Consider the following 23,377-nt stretch of genomic DNA (forward strand, 5'->3'; position numbering starts at 1 on the left):
TTCTTCCTAGGTTCCAGCCTTTCTAGGGAGTTTTTCCTAGCCACCGAGCTTCAACATCTGCATTGCTTGCTGTTTGGGGTTTTAGGCTGGGTTTCTGTACAGAACTTTGTGACATTGGCTAATGTAAAAAGGGCTTTATAAATACATTTGATTGATTGATTGATTGATTCCACAAACAAGATCCTGAAAAGTCAACACTCAAGAACTGTGGTCCTGTATGGCTCAGATGGTGCAGCATGGCACTTGCAATGCTAGGGTTGTAGGTTTGATTCCCATGGGGGACCAGTACAAATGAAAATGTATGCACTCACTACTGTAAGTTTCTCTGGATAAGAGTGTCTGCTAAATGACTAAAATGTAAAAAAAATAATAATAAAAAAAAAAAGGGTAAACTTGGGGGTATGAGAGGGAAAGATCAGGTCTCTCTGAGATACAGTGTTTGATCAGGTCTCTCTGAGATCAGATCAGGTCAGATCAGGTCTCTCTGAGATACAGTGTTTGTCAAGGTGCGAGGGACAGTGTTCTCAAAGCACAAGGGTCTGAGATAGTGACACATGTCTCTGGTTCTCTTGGACTTAATTAATGATTCATAATACCACTATAACCTTGACTGCTCCTAGAACCCAGAGCAATGCTCAGTGTGAAGTCAGGCTCTCACAAGCAGGGACACACCCTACACACCAATTGACAGTGAAGCACACACAATAACACAAAGGCTTTCTTACAGATAATAAAGCACATCTGCACACATCATTTCATCAACAACATACAAGCTGTTTGTCAAGCACACTAGATGTTGTAGGCATGAAATATGTCAAAGCTGTATCTATGTAAACACTGTTACAGTAGACAAACTTATAATACACTTTTGTCATTATTACCTTTTACATTTTTGTTTGGGTATAACACAGAATCCAACAATAAAAGGAAATTATATTTCTTAGCATGTTGAGACTGTCTTAATTACAGAAACACAAATAACACTTACTTCTTAGAAAATAATTAGGCTATGCCTAATACGTACTTTATGGTGAGAAACAAAATCACATTCTGACTATACTGTAATAACAAAACATTAAAGTACCTAAACAAAATTAAAAGCTACAGTCTACGGGTCCATTTTGACCAGTCAACTGTTACATTTATCAATAAGATCTCCCCTCCCTTATTCTCTGTCTCACGAGCCCACAGTCTCACAATACGTAATATTCAGGGTAAAATACTGACCTGCCTTGGCGCTGACATACACACATTCTTTTCAAGCAATTTAGCCGTTCAAAGAGGAGCCGTTTAAACGCGTCTATATACATTCACCCGACCGAAACTACACTTGACCCCAACGGTCACTGAATTGAATATTACAAAATAAATGCCAAATAGTTTTCTATTCTACATTAATTCAATACAAGCTATTTGAAATCGGACTAACGCGCGTTTATTGACAGCTGTTATCGACAGTTTCTGCAGACACTCAGACCCAATGTGCACGCCAGACAGAGTATTTGGACACTGTAGTGGAGACTTGTGTGTCATGAACAACGAGGATGCTCTACAGCTGAGCACGAGACCCGCGATGATCTGACAGACGAAAAAAAACTGTCAGGCGAAACATCTGACAGGTTTACTCTAAATGAAGACCCTGAGCCGGTAGTCTATACACCGGGCTGTTGTTAATTATGATAATGGTACATGGCATGGGTGTTTTCATTTATTATGGGGCTATCCCATTGGGCACACACTGGTTGAATCAACGTTGGTTCCACGTAATGTCTATGAAATTACATTGAACCAACGTGAAATAGACGTTGAATTGACGTCTGTGTACAGTGGGATATTACTTGTTTGTTAAGGGATACAATATCGATAAGCTAACACACGAACCCGGTCACTGACGCTCACCTTCATAATATCCTGCTTTCTTCTAGGTATATTCCTTAGCTTTTGATCTTCTTTTGATATATCAGTGTGGTTATAGACTTTCAAACGATTTTTACACTGTAGTTGAGACCATTCATGTAAAGAAAAGACACGACGACGAAATTGGTTTTATCTGGACAGAGGTGTTACGGAATTGCAGATGAGATGCTGTCAGAGCGCGATACCCATGGCTTGAGGCAATTGAACAAGTCAAAATTGCATGCTATGTTTGGCATAATGTTGTCGGTCACAAAAAGCTGAGAAAAAAAACGTGATGAAGCAAATGAGCACCAAGGGATGTGGGGCATGGAGGGGAGGGAATGAAAATGGGGGGAAAGAACTGCCCCTAGAGAAAGTGGTGTACAGTATTATACACTTTATTTAGTTTGTCTGATGCGCTCGTCTTTCAGCATTAGGCTACTTTGACATGAGTACACAGTACGCTGTAGTTGAAGTAATGGACCATACACAGAACTTTCATTGGATTAACTCAGGTTGGACATAAAATCGTTAAAGTTTATTCTAATATAAAATACAACATATATGAAAGGAAAAATAGACTACAACCAACAACAACAACAAAACCTGTTTGCATGTGCAATAAACCCGCCTATAACAATATTCCCTATAATGAAGGCATTAGCCGATTGCATTTTGGGAAATGTAGTGTCTTCACGCATCCATCAAGTCGCTGTCGGTGCATATAAAACTATATTGCCCAAAGCTCTCTGTTCTTGTCTCCTCTCGTACATTGCAAACATGGCGTCGTCGCAACATGAACAATACTGCAGTAATGTTGATACTTCAACATCTAGTGTTCAGCAGCAAGGAGATAGAAAAGCAGGGGCTATATCTTTTGGTTTTAGCAAAACTTTAAGTAAATTTAAATCTAGTCGGGATGAAGCTATAGATGCAGATGAGCGAGATTATTTAACCGGAGTCGATGGGAAAGAATTGCTAAGGTAAGAAATCTAGCTTTCTTCTAACGTTGGTGTCTAAATACAGTTCCATTAGGTACATGTTGTTGCCTAGTTAGCTAATAACTTTACTAGTCTGTGTTGAATAAACATGTTGCTGCCCATTCATGTATTAGTTTGTTAGCTATGTATTAGCTACACTTGTTTGAACCTGGTGCGATCTTCTTCTCCATGTGGTTTTCCGGCAGACTAGACGCTTTGTTGCGTATTGCAGCCTTTCACAGTTCGGAAAGTGAATTGCACATTTTGTTCACAAAAATGGGAAATGGAGGTGCAATTTATCCCCCCCATCTAACCCTAAATGCAGCGGTCTAAGGCACTGCATCTCAGTGCAAGAGGTGTCACTACAGTCCCTGGTTCGAATCCAGCCTGTATCACACCTGGCCGTGATTGGGAGTCCCAATTGCCAACTTCATTAAATAAAAATAGTATCCGCAAAACACCAGTCTCAATGTCAACAGTGAAGAGGCGATTCTGGGATGCTGGCCTTCTAGGCAGAGTTCCTCTGTCCAGTGTCTGTGTTTCTCCTCCCCCACCCCCCCATATATCTTAATATTTTCTTCTTATTGGCTAGTCTGAGATATGGCTTTTTCTTTGCAACTCTGCCTACAGGGCCAGCATCCCGGACTTGCCTCTTCACTGTTGACGCTGAAACTGGTGTTTTGCAGGTACTATTTAATGATGTTGCCAGTTGAGGACTTGAGGCATCTGTTTCTCAAACTAGACACTCTAATATACTTGTCCTCTTGCTCAGTTGTGCACCAGGGCCTCACACTCGTCTTTCTATTCTGGTTAGAGCCAGTTTGCGCAATTCTGTGAAGGGAGTAGTACACAGCGTTGTACGAGATCTTCAGTTTCTTGGCAATTTCTCACATGGAATAGCCTTCATTTATCAGATGGAATAGCCTTCATTTCTCAGAACAAAAATAGACTGATGAGTTTCAGAAGAAAGGTCTTTGTTTCTGGCCATTTGAGCCTGTAATCGAACCCACAAATGCTGATGCTCCAGATAGTCAACTAGTCTAAAAGAGGCCAGTTTTATTGCTTCTTTAATCAGAAAGACAATTTTCAGCTCTGTTAACATAATTGCAAAAGGGTTTTCTAATGATCAATTAGCCTTTTAAAATGATAAACTTGGATTCGCTAACACAACATGCCATTGCAACACAGGAGTGATGGTTGCTGATATTGGGCCTCTGTACGCCTATGTAGATATTCCATAAACAATCTGCAGTTTCCAGCTACAATAGTCATTTACAACATTAACAATGTCTACACTGTATTTCTGATCAATTTCATGTTATTTTAATGAACTAAAAATGTGCTTTTCTTTCAATAACAAGGACATTTCTAAGTCAACCCAAACTTTTGAACAGTATTTTATGTTATTTCATAGTTTTGATGTCTTCACTATTATTCTACAATGTAGAAAATAGTACCAATAAAGAATGAGTAGGTTTGTCCAAACTTTTGACTGGTACTGTACATATTGCTGCAACATGACCATAAACTTGAAACACCATAGTGGGTTCGGAACAAAAGCTCTTACAGGATAATTTATATACAGTACCTTAGCATGACTTTATCCAGTGAACACAATGCATCAAAACTCAGAAGGACACTGTCTCCTCAGTCTCGTGCTCACCACCAGGTCTGCGTTGCACCAAACGGCGTGCATTACAGACACCGGGGATCCTCAGCTTCAGTTGATCCACCCCACCCCAGCTATCACTCCTTTCAGCGGCGCTCTGCTCTGGAGAGCAAAGCAGGACAAAGTACTTGGTTTGTGTTGCGTGGACTTAGATTTGTACGGTTTGTACCTAGCGCCCTTCTTTCTGCCTCGCATCATCTCGTCATCCGTCATTCCTCCCAATACGAAGGCCCCTCAATACCCGCTGTTTACTCTACTGCCCCCCGCCTGGTGTGCTCTGCTGGCTGTTAGCCTTGCATACTAGCTAGTAATCTCATAGCCCAGTTTTCCCACGTGAGCGCCGACCAGCTTCTCGATGTGATGCCTGTCCACGAGAGACTGGGGGTGCGTCCTAATAATATCTCCTTTCTCCTAAAGTGTGTACAATCGTTCCCTATTTCCCACAAATCTGGATTGGTGGAGGCATGGGCTAGTGGGAATTTCAACAATATCTTTTAGACCAGTCATTAAATCAGTGAAGGAAAGTGAACAAGGGCACACACTGGGGGAAAGGAGAGATAATTGGGATGTAGCCCTTGTATAGCTAATTGTTGTCTAGTTAGTAAATGCTTTCTACCTCTGTCTGTTTTGTCTGTCATAGTACCAATCCTGTGGAGAAGCCGAAGGAGCTGATCATTCCACTCATCCAAAGGAACCGCTGGTGCAGCAGGCAGGAAAACAGAGCTGGCCTGGTCCAGGGGCACGGTGATGGAGGAGGGGTTAAAGCCAAAACACAACCCCCCTCTCAGGAGCAGGACTCAGTGGAATCACAGGCTGTCAAAGAAATTATTGAAGGTTTGTGTTCGTCAGCTTCAGTTACTACTTCAGTGAAAATAGCCTCTGAGAAATTATCCTAATGTTGTGAATCCACAGGGTATAGTCTGTTAGCACTCTTTCAACTTCACATCTATCTTTCAGAATCCCAGAGGCAGCTTGACCAGTGGAAAAATGGGGACCAGGCAGACCCCAACCTCACCATCCCCCTGCTGATGCAGAACCAGGCTCCACAGGGGTTTGAGGATGGAGACCACATCAAGGTGGACCTGCGACCAGAGTCTGTAAGTATGGGTTAAAGGTCAGAGAAACCTTGTCTGTGACTGCCTGATTCTTGTTGTCTGGGTCTTAGGTCTTTTCTCATTGGGCTGTAAAGTAACTTCAATGTGTTTTCACAGCAAATGTTATGTGTGAAATCGAATTAGGGAAGGCAACTTTTACAGAGGGGGATTGAAAATTGGTTCAGCTCATGAGAGAGAAGTTGATTCATAAACAGAGATGGAAAGTTATGATAAGGGTGAGTGAATAAGAGCGAGATGGATTACCAAGAGTGTGTGTAAGTCAGGTCAACAGTGTGTACAATGACAGCGGCATGTGGACTGACCAGTTTAACTGGGACTGAAGTCATAGACTGTGTGAAAGTGCTGACCGCAGGATATTTACACACTTCAGATCTGGCAGCGTCTTAAGAACGAGATGACACTTGCTCGCCCTCCCTCTACCTAGAGACCAACAGTCATCTTCCTTTGTGCATCTCTTCCTCAATACCCCTCCCACCGCCCTCTCATCACTGTCATCTTACATCTGTCTTGACTGTAGAAATGCAGAAGGGGTTGGCTCATTCCACCTCTGGGTCACTTTCATGCTTCTCCCCCCATTAGAGTGATCCCAGCTCCTCCTAGAGCAGACAGAGCCCACAAGGGAGCTAGTGATGAGCATGACCACTGGGACAGAGAGTACACACATTAATGGCGGCAGCATCTCTCTACACTGCTGTGGTCTGCTGTGATGTGGTTGGTGACATCAGTCAGCCTGGACTGGCTGAGTCTGTGAGCCTTGAGCCAAAGCCAAAGGATTGTATAAGAACAACATTGGCATCAACTTTTATTGTGTATGGAGTCCGGACGTACACAAGCATCTGTCAGTCTATGGAAGCACTGTCTGGCAGGCTGACACAATCAGATGTACAGAGCCTTAGACTACCAGTGGGTGTGTAAAGAGTGATGTAAAATGTTCTCCCTTTCTGGGACTGCATCAAGACTGATGTGTTTCTGATCAGTTGCTGTATGTTCAGTCCACAGAGGCAGACTATGACAGTGTTCCTGTGGAGGCGTACGGGTTAGCCATGCTGAAGGGGATGGGCTGGAAGGCAGGAGAGGGAATTGGACGGACCTTCAAACAGTGAGTATTCTCTCTCATGGTCAATCTTCAAATAAAATTGTATTTGTCTCGTGCTTCGTAAACAACGGGTGTAGACTAACAGGGAAATGCTTACTTATAGGTCCTTTTCTAACAATGCGGAGTTAACAATAAAAATATATACAGTACCAGTCAAAAGTTTGGACACCTACTCATTCCAGGATTTTTCTTTATTTTGACCATTTATACATTGTAGAATAATCGTGAAGACATCATGACTATGAAATAACACATATGGGATCATGTAGTAACCAAAAAAGTGTTCAACAAATCCAAATAAATTTTATATTTGAGATTCTTCAAAGTAGCCTCCCTTTGTCTTGATGACAGCTTTGCACACTCATGGTATTTTCTCAACCAGCTTCACCTGGAATGCTTTTCCAACTGTCTTGAAGGAGTTCCCACAAATGCTGAGCACTTGTTGGCTGCTTTTCCTTCACTCTGCTGTCCAATTCATCCCAAACCATCTGAATTGGGTTGAGGTCGTGTGATTGTGGAGGCCAGGTCATCTGATGCAGCACCATCACTCTCCTTCTTGATCAAATAGCCCTTACCCAGCCTGGAGGTGTGTTGGGTCATTGTCCTGTTGAAAAACAAATGATAGACCCACTAAGCGCAAACCAGATGGGATGGAGTATCACTGCAGAATGCTGTGGTAGCCATGCTGGTTGAGTGTGCCTTGAATTCAAAATAAATCACAGACATTGTCACCAGCAAAGCACCCCCACACCGCACCAACTCCTCCATGCTTCACGGTGGGAACCACACAAGCGGAGATCATCTGTTCACCTACTCTGCGTCTCACAAAGACACGGCGGTTGGAACCAAAAATCTAAAATTTGGACTCATCTAACCAAAGGACATATTTCCACCGGTCTAATGTCCATTGCTCGTGTTTCTTGGCCCAAGCTAGTCTCTTCTTCTTATTGGTGTCCTTTAGTAGTGGTTTCTTTGCAGAAATTTGACCATGAAGGTCTGATTCACGCCGTCTCCTCTGAACAGTTGATGTTGAGATGTGTCTGTTACTTGAACTCTGTGAAAAATGTTTTTGGGATGCAATCTGAAGTGCAGTTAACTCTAATGAACTTGTCCTTTGCAGCAGAGGTAACTCTGGGTCTTCCTTTCCTGTGGCGGTCCTCATGAGAGCCAGTTTCATCATAGCGCTTGATATTTTTTGCAACTGCACTTGAAGAAACTTTCAAAGTTCTTGACATTTTCCGGATTGACTGACCTTCATGTCTTAAAGTAATGATGGACTGTCGTTTCTCTTTGCTTATTTGAGCTGTTCTTGCCATAATATGGACTTCGTCTTTTAACAAATAGGGCTATCTTCTCTATACCACCTCTACCTTGGCTCAAATGCATTAAGAAGGAAAGAAATTCCACAAATTAACTTTTAACAAGGCACACCTGTTAATTGAAATGCATTCCAGGTGACTACCTCATGACGCTGGTTGAGTGAATGCCAAGAGTGTGCAAAACTGTCATCAAGGCAAAGGGTGGCTACTTTGAAGATTCTCAAATGTACAATATATTTTCATTTGTTTAACACTATTTTGGTTACTATATGATTCCATTTGTGTTATTTCATAGTTTTGATGTCTTCACTATTATTCTACAATGTAGAAAATAGTCAAAATAAAGAGAAACCCTGGAATGAGTAATTGTCTAAACTTTTGACTGGTACTGTGTGTGTGTGTGTGTATTTATTATAAATAGTTGTTAATGCCTTTTTAGAACCAGGTTTCTCTGTCTGCTTTATTTATAATGTCAATAGTGTCCATGTGTAACAGTATAGCTTCCGACCCTCTCCTCGCCCCTACCTGGGCTCGAACCAGGGACCCTCTGCACACATCAACAACTGACACCCACGAAGCATCGTTACCCATTGCGCCACAAAAGCCCCTTGCAGAGCAAGGGGAACAACTACTTCAAAGTCTCAGAGCGAGTGACGTCACCGATTGAAACGCTATTAGCGCGCACCACCGCTAACTAGCTAGCCATTTCACATCGGTTACACATGCTTATTGCATCAGTATTTCTTTTGTCTTTTTCTTTCTCAAGAGATGTGAAGCCTATAGAGCACCAGCTGAGGCCTAAGGGTCTTGGTCTGGGAGCTGATCGCTCTTCCATAAGAGACCTGGAGCCCAGTGGGCCCCGGAGGCCCCCCAAGCCAGGCGAGGAGCGGAAGGAGGAGACCCTCGTCCTGGGGCCTGGAAGCCATGTGCTGGTTGAGTCTGGAGCACACAAGGACCTTTACGGGAAGGTGAGATATCTGACTTTGTGTGTCTGGAGTCTGAAACCACAGAAAGCAACAGCAATCTCCTGAGACCATGACATTGTGGTATATCACTGTCTATATTCTGGCAATATTCTGTGTCATAGTTGTTCTAGTTTGATGACTTATTTAAAAAGAGCAAGACAATTAACTTCACTTTGCTAAAATGTTATTGCCCCTCTACTTGTGCATTTTCACAGGGATTGACTGTTTTGTCTCGCCCTCCTTCTCATTACCATACCATTCTTGTTACAGATTGAAGGGGTTGATCCGGACAATGCACGAGTAGTGGTTAAGCTCGCAATTGGTAGCAGGACAGTGACAATCAGTCAATATGCACTGAAACTGGTTGACCGCACAGAATATGATAAAAACTGCAAAGACCTCAGTAAGTCTGTCTTCTGACATCATTGTGAATGCTCTATGAAATGACATTGAACCTGTTCTCAGTAAAATACTGGACAAATTGAGCAAACAGGGAGTCATGGAAATTTTCTTTCCGTCATTATTTCCAATATTATTGTCTTCTGTGCAATATTGTGAGATACCCCCTCTACATAAGATGGAAGGTTCCAGACAAGAAGGGCAAAAAATGGTCGGGTGAGTGATGAGCTGAGCTCTCTCTAGCTAACTGACATTTGAGCCACTGTGTGAAAAGGAGCAATCTGGCCATATCCATTTAAACCACAAACAGCCATGCTGTTACTGCTTCTATTATCAGTAATCAGACAGACCTGTTCCAAAAGTGGAGGGAGATTCACACATCAGGGATACCAGTCAAATAATACTGGTGCTCATGTGTTTATGCACAGGCTAATTTTACTGCTCTTCTGTGGCTTATTTGTTATTGCTGAACAGGTAAATGTGTATCAGCACTATTATTATCGATGATGCAGATGAGACTACTTGATAATGCTTATGCAACTGTTTAATGGAGTCCCCTGTAATACTATCTTTCTTCAAAACAGGTCGCCTCAGCAGGGCCCACAAAGAAAAGGAGAAAGAGAAGGAACGGCAGAGACGGGAAGAGAAGGAGAAAGAAAGGAATAATGAAGATGAGAGGAAGAAAGATAGATCTTCTGAGAGGGACAGAGATGGAGGGAAGGATCAAAGAAAAAGGAAACATCAGGATTCAAGTCAGGACAGGTAGAGTATCCTGAAAATATTTGATGTTGGAAGTGTAATATTTATAATAAATACAAGCGGATAACGAATATGACTTGGATTAGTTTATAATGAAATATAGTACTCGTTCATAGAAATACAAATATGAAGCAATTATTTACTCACGCCATTTAATTTGTTAAAGGTGCAATATGCAGAAATCGCTCCGCCATTTCCTGGTTGCTAAAATTCTAATAGTTTGCCTAATTTCAGTTTGATAAAACAAGCAATAGATTGTGTAGAGAATCATTGTACCATCTAAACTGCTGTGAAATGTATTTTCATTAAACCAAACATATTGTACTTTCAGCTGTTTGAAACTGGTGTACAAAACCGAAAGTATAATGCGAAAATAAACTTAAGACCGGGAAGCATAGAAATAGAACATATCTACCGCTTCTTAGACTTTCTTTCAATTAAAGATCTATAACTCACATTTCTATGTGAATTTGGTCAGGTCGCCCAAAAAGTTACATATTGCAGCTTTTAACAAATAATGAAAAGGTATGGGTAGATTGCTTCAGATTTTGTAATGTAATTTTTTCTTGATCCTCGCATATCACCTTTTCCTTCTCTCCTCAGAGAGAAGCCTATGGCGAAGCTACCCCCTGCTTCTCCCCCCTGGCTCCAGAGAGACCTGAAAGTTCGCTTTGTAGATAAAGCCTTCAAAGGGGGAAGATACTACAATTCAAAGGTACTAACACAAGGGGCGCTGGTACACAAATCATCGCAACTCATTGCCTGTTGACACTTTACAGCCCACAACAGTTCTGTTGTTGATCATTAGAATCAGTTTAATATCCCATGTTTGTTTCTTGTAGATGCGAATAGAGGATGTCTTGACGCCAAACATCTGTGTGTGTCGTACTGAGGAAGGCAGATTCTTAGATGGTGAGTTCATGAGTCTTCGGTTTACTGCTGAATTATATTCTACTCACTCCAACCCATATGCTTTTAAATGGTATTTTTTTTACTCAATGATGCCCTTGTCTTTATGATAACGTAGATGTTAAACAGACAATGCTAGAGACCATTGTGCCAAAGAGTGACTCGGAGGACATCATGGTTGTACTCGGTGAACACAGAGGGCAGGTGAGTGGATGGGTTGGCTGGCTCATCATTATCATTTTGCCTGTAAAATATCCATGCTGATTTCTGTTTCATAGCTTTCATTACTGATTGGATTGAAGGCCTACAAGATTGGGTATGTTTAAGTACATATTTTAAAGGGTCCGTTGTCAATTATGTGGTGTTTCAGGTGGGCCGTATCCTCCAGAGGGACAAAGACCAAAGCAGAGCCATGGTGCAGCTGGACAGATATGAGGAGAAAGTCTTCACCCTGGACTATGACTCCATCTGCCATTATGTAGGAGGGGGAGATCACTGACCCTCTCTGGTCTTACCTGCTCAACTCGTGATGCAGTGGTTAAAAAAGAAAGTGTGAAGAAAGTAACATTCCCTGTACTTTCAATGCATTTACCCGTGTTAGGTGGGTGAACTCTTGTGCACAAGTGTGTAAACGGTGTTTACCCTCTACTACAACACTGATGCCCCAACGTCCTCTTAGTGGATATGTAATGTCTACATTTTACACTTTGTTATAAAATGCAAGTTTCTCTGTATGTACACAGAGTACCTTTTTTAATAAAATCATGTCAAAAGCAAAGCCATTTTATTGTGCTTTGTCCTAACTCAAATGTGGCAAAATCATGTTGGCCATACTACAATATTCAGAATTATGCCTTTTTTTATTTTTTATTTGCTAGGTTTCCTGCAATAGCCTCTCCAAAGGAAAAACACCAGTTCAAGTCAATTCTTTTAAACAAAATTAGTCATTTATTTAGAAATGCCACTCATCTGATGATCATTAAAAAGGTAGCCTGCAGGTAACATTTGAGCAATAGAAAAATAAATCCAAGTAATATTTACACATGTACTGAAGCACATGAATGTATTTGCCTCACTGGATAAGCTTGGTCAGGAGTCTCACATTCCATGTTGTGTATGGATTGAGAATAGAACGGTAACGTCAGAGACAAACGTGCAGACCAGGAGCCCACAGTTCTGTGTTTCCCTCAGTTTGTAGCCCTGTGGTCAGTCATCATAATCACTGGGGGGCTTTTTATTGGCAGCGTTGGCCCTGAGTACAGCTCCAGGGCTGGGGTACGGACGCTGCTGGAACAAAGGCCCTGATGCCGTGGTGTCTGCCCCCGTCTTCGCCTCATTGCGCTTGGGCAAGCCAGTGGACCAATTGCCCCTGTGGGAAGGAAAATAAATCTTAGATACAGAGCAGGGGGAAAAGAGTGGTGATGAATGACCACTATGGTTGGGTCAGTGGCCTTACGCGGGAGCATCGGAATAAGCACTGGGATCCATTGGGTCCATCTCCTCAACCTTCCTCCCTGAAAGAGTTGAGACCTGTTAGCAAGTGTATACAATTCATTAATTGTTTATGCTTGCAATATTTGTTTGGAGCAAGAAATGCAACGTCCCTCCGGAGGAAGGTTATGAATCTTTACCTCCTCGCTTGTTCTTGCTATAAGGGGCAGCGTCTTCTCTTCTCTGCATCCGTCTGTCTCTTTCCTTCCTCTTTCCCTATCCATTTCAGGTTCTCGCTCCCTCTCTCTGTCCTCTCCAACTTCTGCTGTAAGACAGAAAAACAGAATATTGGGGTTAATGAATGTCAATCAAATCCATCCTAAATATTGAGTCTGAATACATACAAGTCTCCTACTGGGGGGTCATGCTAGGACTCTTCTTACCCCTCAACATCTTGGCAGCTTTGGTTATCATAGATGTGGGGTCGGTTGGGGACAGCCAGGCAACCAGGTCAGAGTCCACATTCCAGTAGTATGGCAGACCACTGAAGATACAAAATACATGGAATCTTAGTCTATGAACAAAAATAAATCACTCCATCATAGCTGCTGTCCAGTAGCCATAGCCAATGGGTGTTGTACAATTTACAGATTTAGTAGAGAATCTGAAAGAGTGCTTACCAAATAGGGTCAAATACTTTGTACCAGTTGGGAGGTAAATTCTCACGGGCAGTGGCCTCAATCTACATTGTTGTCGTCGTAGTCCTCAGCAATGATCTCCACATCTAGAGACAAGTAGTGCTGGTGAATGACAGCTAACATTTTTAGTGAGTATAAATTACATTGTTTGGAACAGTTTGTTGCCATACCTTCATCTGAGTGCTTAAGAATCCCTCTTTTGGCTAGGCGAGCCAGTAACGCCGAGGGTAGAGGCATCCTAAGAGAAAATACATGATTATAACTAGCCTCACTCACACAGTTATTGCCAAAAGACATTACCGGTAGTTGGCTAGATAAAAAAAAAAAAAAAAAAGTACGTGTAGCTAACGTTAGCTCACTCGCGTCTAAGCATCAGTATTGTAGCCTGCAAACTAACGTTTCCAGACAATCCAAATTAGCCGTAATTTAAGGGAAACGTTAATGTAATCAAATGTGAATACAACTAAAAGCCCGGTTTATAGTTACCTGCAGCCAAAATTGTCCTTAGCTACTTAATTTCAGATGTGGAGTGAAATCTAGCTAGCTAGCCCCCTCAGTGATAATAGAAACAGCACTAGGATTATGTCATTATTTGCGGGTGGGTCCAGGTTCACGTGCTAACATGTCTGCTGTATCTGCATTTCTATTTTGAAGTCGGGAAATATAGAAACGCAGTCTCCTGATTTTTGAAGCTATGGCTCTATCCAGTTTTGTGGCTGCCAGTCTACCAGAAACAATGCAAAATTGCAAACAACTAGCCACCTACGCAGCGTCGCTTCAGACTGGCGAAAAGAACGCACGTGAACCAACCCAATTCCTTCGTCTCATAAATGTGTCGTCACAGCAACAACAAACATGGAGGAATATGCCCGTGAACCTTGGTAAAGTACATTTCAGATTAGGCAGAGAATTAAGTAAACCGTTTTCAATATTGGTCCGATCTCTCTTTAGCCAACATACATGGTTAAAGAGTACGCTTCCCCATATGGTTATGCCTTTCATGCCTGAGTCATTACAAAAATGATGGTTGAATTAGCTATCAGTAACCTTAAGAGAAATCTGGTGCTTACTTGTCCTTTTTAAAAAAAAATTATTTAACCTTTATTTAACTCCTTGCTTTAAATGAGAATTGAAATCGAGAACCAACTTCTCTCGTTGAAAACGGCATATGGCATATCAAACATTTATTCCAGTGCCAAAAATTGACAAAGTGTAAGTATATACATTTTGGTCGTAAAGTCAGTATCTTTTAACGGTGAGTTTTATAAAATGTTGTGTACAAGAGTTCGTCAGGACTTACTTTAGGGTTGTTTTTTTATTTCCTATAATGCCCACCAATACGGGATATATACTGCTGCGGTGATTACACTTTGCACTTTATCCAATCCATATTGCAGAACACACAGACCTGCCCAGCAGCTCAGTGAATCGGACTTTGTTTACTTAAGACAACACTGTGCATGTTTTTACCTGAGAAATACCGCAGCAAACACTTTAGGTAGATGTACAATTGCGTGAATAAAACCTTATCAGAAAAAAAACTCAAAAGTAATTACAGATTTTCTTGAGTATTCTTAGATTAGTTCAGACTATTTTGAGGAAGGGATATAGCTTTGTTCCTATGGTATCTCATGGGGGACAAACATTAGTAACTGCCACATCAAACCACACTCCAAAGACTGAAATCTCGTTTTTCGTAATGAGCAACAGAAAAACACAGGCAGAATCGGTGCATTCAGTTGCTCTTTAAAATAGCCTTTTTATAAATGGTCTTTATAAAATGTTTGATAATGGTTTTTAATTAGTATCCTAATAATAATATTAGCTATTTAAATATTATAGTAGTGTGTGTGTGTATATATATATAACGTTTAAATCGGTAATAAGCCTACACATTTATGCATAGATAGACAAAGGATTTCTGTTGAATCTGTCAGTATTGTGGTTTATTTACCCATGTCTTTTACACACACTTATCAGTCCCTGGAGAATAGTAGATGATTGTGGTGGTGCATTCACCATGGGGACAATTGGCGGAGGGGTATTCCAGTCAATCAAGGGCTTTCGGAACGCTCCTGTGGTGAGTTTTTAAAATACTTTCTCTGAGCATATTAAATATATTTTAAGATCAATATCAGCACAGTGATTCAATCCTTTTTTCCATCTCTGCACAGGGCTTTCAGCACAGACTAAAAGGTAGTGCCAATGCTGTGAGAATAAGAGCTCCACAGATTGGCGGTAAGGGTCACTGTCTCTACAGGAGTTCTCTCTCGTACAGCACAAAGTACAAACCCCATCATCACTGTTTGTTTATTTCTCACTAACAGTTTATGTGATGTTCCTGTAGGTAGCTTTGCTGTGTGGGGTGGACTTTTCTCAACGATCGACTGTGGTCTGGTCCATATTCGAGGGAAAGAGGATCCCTGGAACTCTATAACTAGTGGAGCGATGACTGGGGCAGTCTTGGCTGCACGCAGTGAGTGTTGAAGCAAACATTTATTTGACAATAATTTAAATTTGGTATAAATATATTCTCCTATCCAGCGAATATATATATATATATATATATATATATATATTTATATATATTTTTTTTTCTAGACCCTCTAATCTGAGCACATCCCCACCCCCTGCCTGACCATCTTGCCCCACCGACCCAACAAAGTCAGATTACCTCAAGGGTTTGACTGTTGGCTTTGTGCTCTTCTCAGGTGGGCCCTTGGCTATGATGGGGTCAGCTATGATGGGGGGCATCCTACTGGCCCTGATCGAGGGCTTTGGGATCCTTCTCACCAGATACACAGCACAGCAGTTTCAGAACCGTAAGTAATGTTTAGAGAGAGCCTCTAGCTATAGAATGAAAAACCACCACACAGCAGTAACTAGTAGACATGACAAATCAGTTTTTTATGTCTCTTTCTCCTATCCAGCGAATCCCTTTGTGTATGACCCCAGACAGCTTCCTCCGAAGGATGCCAGCCAACAGCAGACTGGGTTCCAGTAGAACCCAACTTGGTCTGGAGCTACTGAGCCTAGCTACAGCCCTACATACTGTGACAGTCTCTGACTAGAGAGGCGCTCTATCACCTGACCACACAGGTGTCAGCATCCTCAGGGGAATGGAAATATCTAATCTAAGCCCCCATCCTCTCAATGGCAATAAGAATGTAGATGCACTTTAGTGTTATTCCTCAGGGCTAGATTACAGTTGATTTGAGTTATTTATGAATATATGTTTGTGTATACCGGTACACCAGTGTTCCTTCTGAGTAGTCCCGAATAATACACACTTTTATCAGATACATTTATGGTGACTGTAAGAATGTTGGTGCTTTATTACCACAGCTACAGAAATAGAATGGGTAGCTGAAAATGTATAGGCATTAATACAGGCATACAAGTATGGGATGCCAAGATTTAGGATTAGAAATTCCCTCAATCTTATCAGAAGTGTGTCAGTTATGGCACAATCAATGCCGTTCAAAACGGATATATTTTCTCTTGCTTTTAAAATGCAATGCACTGAGGGAGGAGAACTGCACTATCATTTCATTTCCTCTCCTCTTTTATAATTGTATGGCTTATAAGGGTCTGTGTCACATCACAAATGTGATGGAATGGCATGTCATGACCAAATACAGTCACGGCTCATTTGTTCTGCTGTTTATGTCACTACCTTCATTGGATGCCTGCCACTATGCCATGGATTACTAGACATTCCCACCATCTAAGCACTATAAGGTCTATCCACTTTGATGAACCAAAGCACTTTCTTACTCCATCTCTGTGTTATTGTGTTGAGAAAAATGAGATGGTTTTGTGACACAATGAAGATATGTTTTGTAATGTATAGAATGCTGTACAATAGTTGTTTGTTTTAATGTATTTATGATGCAGAAAAATAAATGTTTACAGTGTAATTGACTGGGAAAATTATTGAAATTGTTGATTCTTGTGTGGCTCCTGAATTCCTTCTAATCAATGACCGTATATTGATTGCCGCACTGGTTGTGGCATTAATCAGCCTCTGACGCGATCAAGTAAGCAGCAGTTGATTCTCTTGAACAAGTCCGTAATCGAACACGCCCCTACCGCCGCTTTGAGTAATGGGAGATGTTCGTTTTTAGATTGAAAATTGTGAAAATGGACGTGCAGCCGCCTCCTATCCGAACCTTGGATGATTTTGTTTTGAATTCGTCTCGGTTCGCCGTGCGAGACATTCGTCATCTGGAGAGATGGAACAATCGGATCATAAATAACTTGCTGTATTACCAGTCCAACTATTTCGTCTCGTTTTTGACATTCCTGGGAATAGTAGGGTATGTTTCTGAAGTGGTCGTTTGTTGCATGAAACCACAGCTATGGAGATAAATAGTAATGGCGTCTTTTTGTAGGCTGCTCCATGGTTCGTTGGACAAAGACTATGTGGAAATTAATGGCGTTTTAGTAGGGTTTTGTTGTCAACACAGGTTTAGGAGGTCTTATACGTTTTGTTCTATGATAATCTTAATCGGCTAACCTAACTTTTTGTGAATTTTGAAGCATTTATGTAATACAAAAAGTATATAAAGGCTTCATAAGTCATAAAGGTCATGTTAACATATTAATATTATCTCATAGAACAAAACGTATAAGATCTAAGCCTGTGTTAACCCCAGACCTTATTTTCGGCGTTCATCCCAAAGCCCTATTCTTTCCCCATTGCTTTTCCCAATAGGAATGACTGAACCAACAAGAGGTAACTCATTTCTGTTTTTTAGGACTACAAGCTGGAAAGCTCTATAGTAGCTACTATTGTAATGTGAGCCATCACAAATTCTGTGGAAATGGATGTGCTGGGTCCATAATCAACATAATCATGTATAAGCTAGCTAACAAGCCATTGGCTGTGATAATGCACTGATTAATCATTTTATTGGATTCATGGCCTTATCAATGTGACACACAATTTAGTTAACCTATATAGAGAAATCCACTATCAGCCTTTTCTCTACACAGAGAGGCTGCTGCCTACATACAGACTTGAACACTTTGGCCACTTTAATAAATGGATCACTAGTCACTTTAAAAATGGCACTTTAATAATGTTTACATATCTTGCAATACTCATCTCATATCTTGCCTATGCTGCTCGGTCATTGCTCATCCATATATGTATATGTATATATATTCTTATTCCTTTACTTAGATTTGTGTGTATTAGGTAGTTGTGGAATTGTTAGATTACTTGTTAGATATTGCTGCACTGTCAGAACTAGAAGCACAAGCATTTCGCTACACTCGCAATAACATCTGCTAACCATGTGTATGTGACCAATACGAATTCATATGATATCCCTCCTGCTCTGACAGGTTTTTCTGGCCCTTCCACCTCTTCTTGGGGGCCACAGTGGTGACGTTGATATTTATGGGGTTTGTGTGGGCAGCAGAGAACCAGGCCCCCATCAGACAGTTGCGACGGAACCACCCATCCCTGGCCCTGGGTGCCATCCTGGGGGCCAGCTTCCTCTTCATCACAGTGCTCGGAGGAGTATCCGTCTTCCTCTTCGGCATAGCCTTCCCCATCTTCTGTTAGTATTTATTCTCTCTTTCACCTCGCCCCCACTATTGTTGCCACAACGTAAACATATATCAATCTTCGGCTTATAGCAATATTGTAACATAACACTCTCAGGCTCTCTCTCCCTTTGTTATGCCCCTGATTTCTCTTTTCTCTCTACCTCTATCTCTCTTACAGTGATACTGATCCACGCCTCTGTTAGGCTGAGGACCCTCAAGAACAAGTTGGAGAACAAGCTGGAGAACATTGGGCTGAAGAGAACACCCATGGGGCTCCTACTGGAGTCACTAGGACAGGAACAGGAGGCTGGGTCCTAGAGGGGGAGGAGAGGAAGGGGTAGAGAGATGCCTGGTTCTATTTCAATCTTTTGCACCTATCCCTATTCACACATCGGAAAGGACTGGATAAATGTTATCAATATGTTGAGCTAAGTTCCTTTACATATCCTGTCCTGATATGTAATCACAGTGGTAGGGGATAGAGACCTAAATGGAACGAGTCCTCTCAAACTAAGAGTGGGAGACAGGGAGGTGGTGAGGGAGGCTGAGGAAAGTAGAGGAAGAGAGGAGGGAAGTACAGTAAAGCAGTGGTGAAATTATTATGATATCACAGTGTCACGAATGTGGTGTTACAGATTGCAAATTCTATGGACTCTATGCAGCCTTTTTTATGCACACACTAACTGTCATGGGTTCTTTCCCCCACAAGTCATATTGCACACTTTGACAAGCTCCTTATTAGAGTCTGCATTTTATCCTCAGAAAGCTGACATTATGTGAGCTAAAATACTGCTCTGAGAAGCAAATGTGTCCTCCTAACAGACATGGAGTGTGGAGAGTGCTACAATAAGATGGTTTTTAAAATGAAATTGAAACGCCAGCGTTATGGTTACAATTTTTTTTTTTACATGGAAACCTGGTGTTTGATGAGCCACTACTCTAACTTCTGAACACACTACTTTTTATGTTATTGTCCATCCTCTACTGCTGTTGGGTTTTACTATTTGATGCAGTTGAAAGTTTCAATGAGTTGGGACAGATCAAGGACAATTGTGGAACAACTGTATGCTTTTAATAGAAATACAATGAATTCTACTTCTATGATGCTAGGATTCCAATAATTTTTACCAGGATTATGTATGTGTCTCTGTCCAAGCATTATGTGTTGCCAAGAACATTAATGTCAGTTTGCCTTCATTGTGTAAAATGTTATTCCATTGAGAATGTTGTATTTCTTTTTAGCAGTGCCTTCTATGGACTTATACTATTGCGGTTATGTTTTTTTTCTCCAATGCTGTCAAAATGTATTTACACTCTATTTAATACATATGCAATATCTTGTCATGATTTTATTTTTCAATCAGCCTATTATAACTTATTACATTTGATGATAAAAGTAGAAGAATAGATTCATCCTGCCTGCCTGGTCACACAATAACTGAAAACATGTACCTGGTCAGCACAGCTGGGAAAAGCTCAAGCACACAAAGCTTTTTCTAAATAGAATCACACATTTTCTCTGTAGCATGCAACTGTTATTAATGATCAACTATATAGAAATGAATGTAAAGAGAATGCTGCTGCACTTGGAAGTAAGAGACATTGTGTACCAGAACCAATATACTATAAAAGTATGCCCCCACAAGGTGTCAACTGCAACACTTCCTACACCACTTGCCCCTCTTCCCTGTTATTGAGTGGTCGGTTGCTGTCCACGGTGCTGAAATGTATATCCACTGACCAGAAGTTTCTCTACGTCCCCACTGCCCTCCCCTTAAAGATTTCAGGACGGTCATCCTTTTAAACGGCTCAATTACTCTAATCCTGATTCAAGGCTGACCACAGCAGGTAGCTAGCAACCTGTAGAGTGTGTGGGGACGAGTTTATTATTCTTGTTCCATTTGTATCGGCATACATGGTCAAAAAGATGCTGCATTGGATCAAATAAATAAGAAGATCAGATTTCATGAGTAATTTCCTATAGAAATTAATGGGCAAGGATGTCCCAATTACCGGTGTGGCGCACTGACACGATTAAGAAATGGCTTGCTAACTCTTAAGTGTTTGTTTTGTTAATAGTCAATACGCGATGCACAGCCAATTTTGAAATTGGTTGTCAGTCAAACTCTGCAACTTACACAACTATTTGATGGTGGCTCTTTCCCTGAAGGCATATTGTGGTTTTGAACTGCGACATGGCAGGAAAAGGTAAGATGTAGACCATGCAAAATGTATTTTGGTTGTTTCTTTTATGCATTGTTGGCCCAATTCAGACTTAGGAAATCTATTGAGTTTTTATGCGTTTTTATTTAAGTACTTGTCAATAGTTGGTATGCAGGTGTGTAACAGGCTTTGCAGGCACATGTGGCTCCCTAGCACACTGAATACGTTTAATTCAACCGCTGAAAACCCTCCCACTTGCTGGCCAATAGATTTTCTCCTGGAGTTTTCATTCAGTACATTTATCTAAAGCAATCCTTTAAATATGGTGTACCGTTAATTCGAATTTTCTCGACAGACTCATTACAATGTATCTAGAGACAAGTTAAGAATAGGGATCAATGAAAGAAAGCCATCTAAATACACGCATATACGTCTCATTTTCAGCACCAATTAGATTTAAAAGAATACTTAGGGCATTTATTTAGGGTTAGGGAAGTATTTATGAGTCGTACATAAACAGGGTTGGAGAGCCTTTACGCACTAAATATATAGGTGGATCAAAAATATATCCTGAATATATCCTGAAAGTTGACATATGAAATTGTTCAATCCATTAAATATTGGAAGGTGAGAAAAGTGTACAATATGGGTGGAACAATAGTCCTATAAATGTACCCTAATCCTCACTAATCATAGAACTGTGATGACAACAGTCCAGTTGTCGTGAACCATGCGCCAGGCACCAGGTTTAAACCGCTATGTATGGTCTGCATTCCATCGTGATTCAAATAGGCTACATGTCGAAACTAATGCACAACTTGTAATATGTTAGCCCATGATTACCAAAACTCGGTCCTCGGGACCCCAAGGGGTGCACATTTGGTTTTTACCCTAGCACTCAAATAATCAACTAATCATCAAGCTTTGATCATTTGAATCAGCTGTGTAGTGTTAGCGTAATATTATCCACTACGCTGCGTTAGCATAACATCCACTATGGCTACCAACCATCAGGATCAACAACACGTACGGACGTGACAGAGGAAAGAAAGGGAAACTGACGATGTAATGGAATGATGCAAAATGTACGCTACAAATTGAAGGAAACTAACTCACTGGGCACAAACTGGTCGAATCAACGTTGTTTCAACATAATTTGTCAACATATTGTGACGTGGCATCTTTATGGAAGAATACATTGGATTTGAAAAATGTAATCAACTGTTGCTTTGAGGGTGAAATTTAAACCACAGGATTATGTCATTGTGGTAACCAAATTTCAACAGACAAACTCAGCATAACATATGTTATATTTTTACCTTTTAAAACAATGTCAAATCTTCAAAGTTTTATCCATTATCAGACAAAAACAAAATGGGCTGGGCAGCACCTAGAACTGGAAAATGTATCTATCTACATCAGGGGTACGCGCAATGCGGTCAGGGTATGCCAAATAAAAATGTGATTCACATTTGTGTGCCAGACCCCATTTTAAAACAGTCCATTTATATTTTCCAACGGGTCTATACATTTGAGCTGCTGCTCATTCCGTTTGCTCGAAAATTGATAAAAGGTTAAAAAAAAGTACGGCCTGCGTCCATAGAGACACATACCAGCTATACTGGTACTACTGCTACTACCAGTAGTACTACACCTGCACCTGTCGACTACACAAGTTGTTCTGCTGACACGAGCACATCCAATGCTAGCATCAGTAATTCTACATTTGTTGTTAGCCCAGCTAGCATGGACACTGACAGTTATGAATCTGATGCAGCCCGAGAGCTACTGCCCACTTATCCGGAAAAGCACCGAACAACAGACAGGGACGTTGAACCATCGAAGAGACGCAAATATGATGAGAACTACATTGATTTGGGGTTCACTTACATTGGGAGTAGTGCCTTTCCTCAGCCACAGTGTGTTATTTACATTTACGTAATTTAGCAGACGCTCTTATCCAGAGCGACTTACAAATTGGTACTGGATTTGTTATCCCTTTCATGCCCTGCCTCCAGTCCACTTACCGATATCTGAACAAGGGAGCCTCATCGAAATTGCAACAAGCGGTTCTGTGAAAATTTAATTTAATCAGAAGCCACTGCCAGATTTCTGGATTGGGCTGCACAGTATCCTGCCTTTGCAAATCGTGCTGTTAAGACACTGATGCCCTTTGCAACCATGTACCTATGTGAGAGTGGATTCTCGGCCCTCACTAGCATGGAAACTAAATACAGGCACAGACTGTGTGTGGAAAATTATTTAAGACTGAGACTCTCTCCAATACAACCCGACATTGCAGAGTTATGTGCATCCTTTCAAGCACACCCTTCTCATTAACCTGTGGTGAGTTATTCACAATTTCCGATGAACAAATAAAGTTTTATATATAAGATGGCTAAATAAAGAGCAAAATTAT

At 41.1% G+C, this 23,377-nt stretch overlaps 3 protein-coding genes and 1 pseudogene across 3 annotated transcripts; 3 read left to right on the forward strand and 1 right to left on the reverse strand.

Moving 5' to 3' along the window:
• The first annotated feature begins 2,639 nt into the window (after positions 1-2,639).
• Positions 2,640-11,885, forward strand: LOC106572439 (G-patch domain and KOW motifs-containing protein). Its single transcript, XM_014146623.2, has 11 exons — positions 2,640-2,879; positions 5,186-5,379; positions 5,503-5,642; positions 6,653-6,759; positions 8,842-9,043; positions 9,311-9,443; positions 10,024-10,201; positions 10,802-10,913; positions 11,041-11,110; positions 11,226-11,311; positions 11,478-11,885. The coding sequence occupies exons 1-11, from the start codon at positions 2,677-2,679 to the stop codon at positions 11,604-11,606; spliced, it is 1,554 nt and encodes a 517-aa protein (XP_014002098.2). The 5' UTR covers positions 2,640-2,676; the 3' UTR covers positions 11,607-11,885.
• Positions 11,886-12,032: 147 nt separating this feature from the next.
• LOC106572440 (polyglutamine-binding protein 1-like) lies at positions 12,033-14,015 on the reverse strand (annotated as a pseudogene).
• Positions 13,953-17,172, forward strand: LOC106572441 (mitochondrial import inner membrane translocase subunit Tim17-B). The gene is made up of 6 exons (XM_014146625.2): positions 13,953-14,117; positions 15,217-15,316; positions 15,411-15,474; positions 15,584-15,712; positions 15,948-16,058; positions 16,167-17,172. The coding sequence occupies exons 1-6, from the start codon at positions 14,092-14,094 to the stop codon at positions 16,238-16,240; spliced, it is 504 nt and encodes a 167-aa protein (XP_014002100.2). The 5' UTR covers positions 13,953-14,091; the 3' UTR covers positions 16,241-17,172.
• Positions 17,173-17,279: 107 nt separating this feature from the next.
• On the forward strand, positions 17,280-20,142 carry LOC106572442 (PRA1 family protein 2). The gene is made up of 3 exons (XM_014146626.2): positions 17,280-17,555; positions 18,589-18,806; positions 18,974-20,142. Exons 1-3 carry the CDS (start codon positions 17,350-17,352, stop codon positions 19,111-19,113), a joined length of 564 nt encoding a protein of 187 aa, XP_014002101.1. The 5' UTR covers positions 17,280-17,349; the 3' UTR covers positions 19,114-20,142.
• Positions 20,143-23,377: the final 3,235 nt, after the last annotated feature.

The sequence above is a fragment of the Salmo salar genome, chromosome ssa15, assembly GCF_905237065.1.
Source record: "Salmo salar chromosome ssa15, Ssal_v3.1, whole genome shotgun sequence".
Lineage (NCBI taxonomy): Eukaryota > Metazoa > Chordata > Actinopteri > Salmoniformes > Salmonidae > Salmo > Salmo salar.